The sequence below is a fragment of the Populus nigra genome, chromosome 8, assembly GCF_951802175.1.
Source record: "Populus nigra chromosome 8, ddPopNigr1.1, whole genome shotgun sequence".
Lineage (NCBI taxonomy): Eukaryota > Viridiplantae > Streptophyta > Magnoliopsida > Malpighiales > Salicaceae > Populus > Populus nigra.
In genome coordinates this window covers 14,061,789-14,072,001 of record NC_084859.1, presented here as the reverse complement: position 1 = coordinate 14,072,001, position 10,213 = coordinate 14,061,789, and the positions used below count along the sequence as shown (strand labels likewise).

Below are 10,213 nucleotides of genomic sequence, written 5' to 3'. Positions count from 1 at the left end.
AACATAATGGCATCCAAGTGTAATTATGCTGGGTATTGATGGGTCATGTCAAGAATGATAGAGATTATTTTTTAAAATTTTTTTGTTTAAAAATATATTAAAACTTTTTTTTTATTTTTAAAATTTATATTTAATATTAATATATTAAAAAAATAAAAAAAAATAATTATTTAAAAAATAATTTTTAAAATTTTCCACCGTTCAACTGCATTTCCAAACAAAAACAAAAGGTAAGTATACTAGCTTGTTACTATTATATTATAGGACCGTGGTCCCTCGGAACACCAGTATAAAGACAACCCCCATTTGTTTTGTGTACTCAAACCGGTTCAAAAATTCCCGCATATTTTAACTAACAACTATCACCCCCCACCCCCTTCTCTCTCCACCACCCCTTTTCAGTTTTCACACCAAAATCTAGTCTCCGCCGCCGCAATGCTCCCGTACGCCACCCTGGACGAGGCAGCGGCGGCGCTAGGAAGGAATCTGACAGTAGCAGAGACGTTATGGTTCAATTACTCTGCAAAAAAGTCAGATTATTATCTTTATTGCCATAACATCTTGTTTCTTTTTCTGATCTTCTCTGTCGTGCCTTTACCCGTGGTTTTCATAAGTCTATGGCGATCTAGTGGGTTTGATAAGTACAAGATTCAGCCTAAAGTCAAGCTGTCTCCTTCTGAGACTTTCAAGTGTTACAAGGATGTTATGTTTATGTTCTTTTTTGTCGTGGGGCCTTTACAGTTGGTTTCTTATCCATCTGTCAAGGTGAGACAGTTTTTTGTTTTTGTCATGAGAGTTTATTTGTGAGATTTCGTGTGGTTTTGATTGTTAAAGTCTGGTTTTTGGGCACTTTTTTGTTTCTTATCTTGGGAAATTTTGTGCATCTTCTGTTATAAGAATTTGTTGGTGTGGTTTTGATTTGTTAAATTGATTTTTGATGAGCACTCTGGCTTTGTAGTAGATTCTATACTATGGGATCTGCTGGGTTTTGGCATTGGTTGCCAATGGAAATCACAGATTTTGTTGATTTATGTAAATATGGGATAATTATTGATGTTTTGCTATCGGGTAATTATTGCAGAGTTTCTATTAATTAAAGCCATCTGTATTGAATGTTTTTCCCTTTGATTGATTTTCTGGGACTATTTTTTATTTTATTTTGGTTTATTGAGCGATCAGTTTAATTTTTGATTCTTCAGAATGTGATGCTGACTGCTTTTTTCTTTTTGTTAAATTTTGAAATGAGATTTAAGGCTTCTGCTGTTGCATATTTAACTTGCATGTCCACAGTTGATAGGGATTCGAACAAGTTTGCCATTGCCTTCCGGATGGGAAGTCTTTCTACAGTTGGTGGTGTATTTCATGGTGGAAGACTTTACCAATTACTGGATCCACAGATTTCTCCATGGTAAATGGGGATACGAGAAAATCCACAAAGTTCACCATGAATATACAGCTCCTATTGGGTTTGCTGCCCCATACGCGCACTGGGCCGAAGTTTTGATCCTCGGAATTCCATCTTTTCTTGGTCCAGCTATGGTTCCTGGGCACATGATCACATTTTGGCTTTGGATTGCTTTACGGCAGATTGAGGCGATTGAGACGCACAGCGGGTACGCATGCTATGCTTTTCTTATTTTCTGAGAGCCCTTTTCTGCTTTACTTGATTGTGACAAAATGATAACAACTTTAGAACTCCCTTGCTGCTTTACTGTTAAATTATAGACTTTTCTGCAAAATAGCGGGAGATTTCAAGTATCTTCAGTAGTGGCTTACCTTTTCTTGATGTGGGGATCAGCATGGCCCGTTTTCTTTCTCTTTTTTTTCTTCTTTGGTTTAGTCAGCGAATTGTTATTGATTTATAAACAACTCGACAATCTTTTGTACCTGATCAATTAGTAGAATTACGGTAGATGAAAAGCTAAACTTGCAAAAAGAAGCTATTGTTTTTCTGGAGAGGTTAGGCCATGTCACTTCCTCCACATCAAGCTAGAGCTTCTGTAAAGTACCAAATTCCATCTTCTTGTTGATTTTATTATTTTGTAAATTTTTAAATCATAGCATAGGTGATGGGTGAATAATGTGATTAATGCTAAGAAATGATGTATGCTAGTTCCTACGCTTAGATTATTCATGACAAGCGGCGTAAGATCAGTGAATATCACCTATTTAGATTTTGGCCATTTACTTTTCCCAAAATTTATGCAAGCTCACTGCTCTGTGCATTCCTTGTAAAGGTATATGAATGGTGCAAGTAATAAAACATTGCTAAGTTCTATGTCGTATTAGAGCCTGTCACTTGTGGAGATCAGGCAACCTGAAGTTAGCCCACATGACAATTATGGCGTGGTGATATTGTGTTTCTGCTGTTACATTTGGCTAAATGCTGCTTGCTTTCTAGCTATCATGCAGAGTGGTTCGCAGGTTGAAATTGTTCGAAAGTAAATTTGATGTTAGGGAAGTACATAGTCTCCTCGTAATCGTTGTAGTATTTTACTGTTGTGTAGGCTTTAAGACATGTAAATCTATATGCAATAGATATATGGAGATAAAATCCAGTGGTGCTACAATAGAGGAGCATTCTTCTCCAAGGAGCCATGGTTTTGATTTCTCTGTTGGGATGGCTCGAAGTGATAGATAGCTTCATTTTGCATTGAAATGACTTGCGTGGGGCTAAGAGGTAGTGATCATGATGCCGCCTTTATTTTCCATTTTTTTCAAACTCCTTTCTCAATACAGATTTGGGAAACCATATGGAGCTTAAATAGATGCAAAATATTACTCAGTTGTTTCCTTCCTCTTATGAAGGAAGAAAAATGGAAACAGGAAGGATACTTCCAGAAATTGGGGTCTGTGCCACAAACTAAGAATGGAGAGGTGTCCATGCTAGACATATTAATGTATTGTTTCATTGTGATAGACATTTAGCTTGGGACATTTCCCGGACTTCCTTTTTCCCAATTATCAGTGAGGAATAGTTATGCATTGAGGAATGTTTATGTTAATTACAGCTCGAACCACATTGAGCATGTTTCATGTCTTTTATGATTTTTTCAGATCCAATTAATACATACGGCTCCTTCATGTGTTCTGTTTTTTGTTGATAAGCTGCATAACAACCGTGTATTTACTCTTGTGCTGCTCTTCATCTCCTGGATATATATGTTATGCAATGATATTTTAACTTAACTATTGGAGAACACATGGCATGCGAGTAACTTATGTCTTGCTATGTAGATACGACTTTCCCTGGACTCCTACAAAATATATTCCATTTTATGGTGGTGCAGACTACCATGATTACCATCATTATGTTGGAGGACAAAGCCAGAGCAACTTTGCATCGGTGTTCACATACTGTGATTTTATTTACGGAACTGACAAGGTAAGCAGATATTTTTTGCAACTAACCATGCAATCCTGGAAATTATGATAACTGATAGTTGAATGCTTTCTTTGATCAGGGCTATCGGTTTCAGAAGAAGCTTCTTTGGAAGGTAAATGCATTTTTCATTTTTTAAACATATCGATTGACCAATGGAATTTGCTTGATGTCTTGTATCTATGCTCTCAATCACATACAATTATTGTTCAAGATAGGTCAATGTGAAGCAGTATGAATACAGCTATGCCTTCTACTTGGATTCTGCACCATTAATTCCTGCTAATATCGTATCCCTTTTGTGCAATTCAGTTGAAAAAGGGAGTGGAAAACGGTGTTGAGCAGAATGGAGGTTCCTACTATGTTCCTACACAAGATCTTAAATCTGACTAGCTGTCGAACAGCAGAATTCTTATTCAAGAAAACCTACCATTTGAAGCTGACGTTGTCCATATGCTAGTCCGGTTACTTTCAAGTTGTTAGTGTTTCAGGTGGATATGATTTCATGTTTTCTGTAACTTGAGGAGGGGAGTTTTAGCGTTGAATGTTGTCAAGTTTCAGAATGAGGGTTTTCTTTAATTGAAAAGCTGCTGGATACAATGTCTTGCAACTTCAGATTTTTCCGGTGGTGTTATTTTAGTTTCTGCTTAACATCCAAATTTAGAAACTGCATATATCCACTGCAATCCCGGCATTCAACATCCAATGTAATTATTTGTAACACACCAGAATGAGGAGAAAGGTTCGAACTGGGAAAATACAACTTCCATTCCTGAGATAAACTTTTTACATTTAAACAGAACAGTAAATTTAAATTCCTTTTTTTAATCTTAGCAGAGCGGGCTGTGGCCAAACAGGCCACAGATTGAAATTGGAAGGTGCCAATCGTTTTCTTGTGTTATCCGTGCACGAACGGTCCACGTCCTTTAGTTCAATTGGCAAACCGTTCATGACCTTTCGATCATAGGTCCCAGCTCCATTTTGATTTTAGGGCCATGGACCTGCAAATATATGTCTACAGACGCTGGACCATTACCATCGTAGGCCTTTCCACAAAATATCGTGGTTTTACTTTCTTTATGGGGCCCTTTTTTCTCCCTTGAGAGTGAAGTGATGTGGGATTACAAGTCATTTGGCAGCTTATCAGAGGATGATAATCGATATTCAACGGCTTGGGTTTGTAATATCCATATCCAAACTCAAATTTAAATTTAAAATAATTATTTAAATCCAATCACAATCTAAATGGGCATAGATTTTTGAAAACTAAACTCTATTCAAATCCGATCAAAACCTAAATAGATATAGATTTTTGGATTTTAAATAATTATCAAGTATTTATAATCCAAATTCAAATTTAAAATCTAAATATAAACTTGAATCTACAATATACAACTATTTAGTATATAATTAGTTTGGTATAAATTACTTTGGTACACATGTAGTTTTTTCAAACTTTAAAATTATTTATTTATTTGAGATGAGGTAAACCAATTAATATTCATAATCAACTCGAAGTCCGACCTTTAATATCCATACTCTACCAAAAACTCAATCTTTTATCTTTGAGTTTTACTCGAACTCAATCAGTCTAAGAACTTCCTCTCTATTCAAGAAGGTTCAGGTTATTGGGTTCGAGTGAAATTATTATCCATACTAGTATGTAAACACAATTCTCCTTTCACATACAAGTTTATTTTTGATACAAGATGGATGTTGATTTTTAACGTGATTATACTTTCAATGTTTGAATGTATTTTCAAACCAATTATATATATATATATATATATATATATATATATATATATATATATTGATATCAAATTTTTTTTATCAAGTACGGATTTTTGAGTTTTTATTTTTTGGGAATGGAATATGGGATGATAATATAAAGATTTATTGGATATATTGTTTAAAATACAAGATTAAAGAGGCTACTTGCCCATTTATTTATGACATGGCGTATTTTTTTATATCAAAATATATCACATGCAAGTCATCGTGATTATTCTATCAGTAAAAAATATTTGTAAAGATAATGATAGATTAAAAACTCCATGGCGATGGTAATTTTGAACCAAGTCAGCCCACGCAGCAGTGATAGGTAATGTCATGGGATTTAGGATGCACATAATTACATTTATGGACATGGGCCATACTCCCATTGTCAGTCTCAACGCTAAGGCCTTTGAGTTTTGCTTTTGGGCTTAGCTGTACTGTTATTATTGTCCCGCATAGTCATGGGACAGCCATAAACATGTTAAGAGTGTTATTAGCCCACAAAATAATCAAAGTGGGATACTAAATAGCCCAGTTGAGGATGTAGAAGATGAGAAAAATAGCATTGTCCAATCAAAGTTAATTTTGAGTGATTTTCAGATTGGAGGAGAAGCTTGCCAATTTGGTGTTGCGGATTAAGCTGATTTTTATGAAATTTTGATTTTTTTAAAATTTTAAATTATTATTTTTTAGTATTTTTAGATCGTTTTGATATATAAAAATTAAATTTAAAAATTATTTTGATATATCTTCAAGTAATTTTTTTTAAATAATCACTATTATATTTTTAAACATTTATGACTAAACAGTTCGAGCACGAGCAATAATGTGTTAGATATATAATCCACCAGCTCTAATTGAAAGGAAGTTATATCATTGAAGAAGAATGTATTAAAATCTGGTTGGCCCAATTTCCTTTTCTTCTTTCCCACTTTTTATAAAGGAAGTTTGAAATTTGGCAAATGAAATCTCTCATTATTTCCTTAGACCTAATTGGCTTCTTTTTCTTGGGCATCATTTGGGAAGGTCATATATCCTTATTATCAATCTTTATCATACACGTGGACAAAATCCTTTGGCAATCATGGATCCAAACACACCAATCTTTATTATTTTAGATCCACAGGAGAATATCGATCATGGAAACATCAAATATTACTTGTTCCGCGGCATTCATGATCCCTAGGGTTAAGGTCAATGGAGACATGTTTACTGATCGCTTCCACCTTCTCTCGCTGTGTCGAAAGCAAATTTCAGGGAACTGGTTTTCATGTAAAGGAGCCAACTTTACCCGCATTTTGCTACGACTACGATAGAAAATTAGTTCTTTAATGTAAAGACCAAAAATGCGAGTATTGGTAACACGTTTGTAACTTAAAGAAATTTTTTATTGTCATCACAACAGTTGAGATATGTGCTTAATCAATATATTAAAAATGTTTAATAACATTTTTAATATATTTATTTTTATAAAATTTAATAGCAATAAAAAATAAATACAAATTGTGTCATAGGCTCAATATATAAAGGTCAAACGTCTCAGTCTGACTGGCTCAACACTCCTAACCCATTTAAAAAAAATATATGCATTTGCGTGGGTTAGGCTCTAGTATCTTACCCTTTTTTTGTCATTTGAAAAATATTTCATATGTATCTTTTCTTCAAAAAAATAAAAAATAAAAAAACAAATGATGTGTTGTCTGCTTATTTAATTTTCGATCAGTTATAATCACTAAAAAGGTGGTTGAAAAATCAAGTTAGGGTTCACACACACACACACACATATATATATATATATATATATATATATATATATATATATATATATATATATATATATATATATATCGATATATATATATATATATATCGATATCGTTTTATAATGTATTTTTACAAAATAAAACACCTAATAAACCTTTTTATTATGTCAATAACCCAATTTCATAACTCAAAACATCTCTAAATTGATATAAAAACAAAAAAAAAATATAAAAGTAGGTAAATATGTGGAGCAAATAACATTTTTTTTTATCGATTTTAAGACTAGTCATATGTTTTCCCCATTTCTTATACTATGATTGTCTCTCTTTTAATCTGATCTTTCAACTACAATTTAAAATCTTATCTAATGGAATTAATTAAAAAAGGGATTAAATTAAAAAAAAAGTTTATCTACTTTGATATTGATCATTTACTATAGTTTTGTTATTTTTAATTTGATCTTTTAAACACAATATCAAACTTTATCTAATGAAATTAAATAACAAGATAATTAAATTAAAAAAAAAGATCGATAAAATATTTAAAGAGATTATAAAAGGGGAGCAGTTTCATTGTTCATATAAGCAATGATTCCTCCCCTAGATTTTTTAATATTGTAGCTAAGTAGTTGATGCGCTTCTATTTTGTTTTTCCTTTTTATAATCATCTTTGTAAATTTTTATTTCAAATAAAACATGTTTTATTGTTATTGTTGTTGAGTTATTTTTATTGAAGTATTTGTTATTATGAAATCTATCACTACAACGTACTTTTTTACTTAATAGTTAAATTTATTTTTTTTAATTATTCAAACACACTTTTTTCTTAAAAAAAAAACACGTTTTCTTTATTTCTTTAAATCACCATAAATCATTGATTAGTGCTCTCTTTAATTATATTTACATATGATTCCCCTTTCTGACTTTGTGATCTCTTTTGCGCCTGATGATATCTAGTTATATTACGCATGATTTTGGAATTGTTAGAGATAATTTATTAATCTATTACTTGGCATGCTTTCTATTATTAGGTGACCATTACAAATTCTCTCGTTTGCAATTCAACCCTAAATACCCCACATTACTTTGAGGAACAACACCAATACAAACACATACAAAAACTTTATAATCATGATGTTCTCTCGAACTCAAGATCAAATTCTTTCACTCTCACTCTAGAGTTTAATTAATCCAAGTTTTAGGTACAATCTTAGATTTTTTTGTTGAAATTGATTTTTTTGGACAAAAAAGGTGTTGCCTCGATTTTCCAGCCACCACAATAGTGAACGGAATCTAGGCTTGCAGACGAGACACTGTTTATGTATTTTTTTTCCAGAATAAGTTGTCCATCCTTTTAAAATATATAAAAACATAGAAATATATAAAAACATAGAAATAAGTCTAGTCACGTGGGCCTATGCTTGAAGTCCACCCGCGTATACGGGCCTATGACCCAGCACGTTTAGGCTCCCAAACAGACTTAAATCTTTTAAAAAGAAGTTTGGCCACGTGTCAACCAGTGAAAGACTATTAAAATAGTCGGTAACTAGCCAGCAAACACAAACGACTACTTGTCCACATATGTAATAATTAAAAAGGCGCAACTTTTTAAATAAAATAAGGACATTTTTCATATTAGTGGATGACACTTTTTGGCCTTTTCTCAACCTCCTCTCCTTTTTTTCAAGCTAGCTAGTGTTATAAGCTGAATTACAGGATAAAAGACTAGCATGTGTCTTTAAAAAAAGTGGATAAATAGACACACCTAAACCAGGGGTCCTAGAAAAGCTTATACTTCATCGCCCAGCAACAACCAATCCCAAGAGGTTCAGAACCAATGATAAATGAAATATGCTTATATGTCCTAAGTAATTAGTCAAAGCCAAACATAAATGTTTCATAAAAGCTTAATACAAGCCAACTTCTTTGACATGAAGACTTAATTGCCATCGTCACCAACAATTTTTAGCTCCACTTCAAGTCCTACTTATTGCATTGTATAAAAGATCTTTAATATTTATTGCATTGTATTTTTTAATTAAGCTCTTCAAGTAAAAAAATTATATATGGGATAATGACTCGAGTAAATCTATATCGTTCGGTTGTCGGGTTAAATTTTTATGAGCATAAGATAAGATAGAAGTTCAGCGATGCTAGGATTTCTAAAACAATAAAATATATCACTCTTTCAATATTTTCAAAAAAATATTATTGAATATATATTTAATTTTGAATTAGTTCATAATTTTTTTAGTAGAAAATTAACTTATTAACAATATTTTTATATTTTTTTATATAAAATAATTAACCCGACCCATGCAGTGAAGAATGTAGTCTTAACAAATACTTTAGAGATTATCAACTTTTAAATAGAAATAAAATGATATTCAATATTTTTTTCTTCTGTTCAATTTTTGACCACTTAATTAATTAAGTAAATGCGGTAGAAGTTTGAACTAATCTTTTAGGTGAAACTTCATTGTAACAAATCAAGCGATGGCCCTTTTCTATTTTCTTCCTTTGTTCGATGGACCTGTTATCATAATCCTTCAGCAGAAAATCCGTCGTGTGATACTATGCTTTTACTACTTTTGAGAGCATTATTGAATTGTTAAATCAAGATGCCATTGAGTTATTTTTTTTTTGCAAGAAAAATAATGTAAATATATTTTTAGAGTTTTATCTGATAATTAAAATTTTAGATTAATATTTTAATATGATAATAAAATCTTAATAAATAAATTATGAAAACTTTTATCATCTAAAATTAAAAATTAAGCACATGGACCCATATTAATTTCAAATCTCAAAAGCATTTATTTAAAGAAATATATTACAAACAATATAAATCATCAAGATTTTATCCAATGACTTAAATTTTCAAGTAAGAAATGATTCCTTCACATCTTTATAATGTAATTGTCATTTGTAAACTTTGCTATTTGAGCTTCGACACTCATTGAGAAGGAAACAATTTTCTTGACTTGAGACGCTACTCCAAATTAAAGTTTCCACGTTCTTACTCGCGAGCAAGAAAAAACAATATATGTGATGATTTAAGACCCAATTTAAAAACTACGGGGTATATTTGAAGATGATCTAGGATTTGGGTTTTCGACAAGTGATTTTGAATACGAATTCTCAAGTTAAAAGCACCAATTTAAAACTGGATTAATCTCTAATTAATATTACCACCCTCATCATTTCCATGCGTTAGCATATCATCACCAGCCAAAGATTACGAAGTGCGTTATAAGAGCCAACCACCCATGAAGTGTGTCTCACCAAT

General features: G+C 32.0%; 1 protein-coding gene across 2 annotated transcripts; it reads left to right on the top strand.

Moving 5' to 3' along the window:
• Window positions 1–307: 307 nt before the first annotated feature.
• On the top strand, window positions 308–4,003 carry LOC133700350 (methylsterol monooxygenase 1-1-like). 2 transcript variants are annotated; one of them, XM_062123848.1, is made up of 5 exons: window positions 308–765; window positions 1,291–1,613; window positions 3,238–3,385; window positions 3,465–3,497; window positions 3,601–4,003. In XM_062123848.1, exons 1-5 carry the CDS (start codon window positions 436–438, stop codon window positions 3,721–3,723), a joined length of 957 nt encoding a protein of 318 aa, XP_061979832.1. In that variant the 5' UTR covers window positions 308–435; the 3' UTR covers window positions 3,724–4,003. The 2 variants fall into 2 exon arrangements, with proteins under 2 accessions (XP_061979832.1, XP_061979833.1); XM_062123849.1 differs by having other exon boundaries at window positions 309–765; window positions 3,695–4,003.
• Window positions 4,004–10,213: the final 6,210 nt, after the last annotated feature.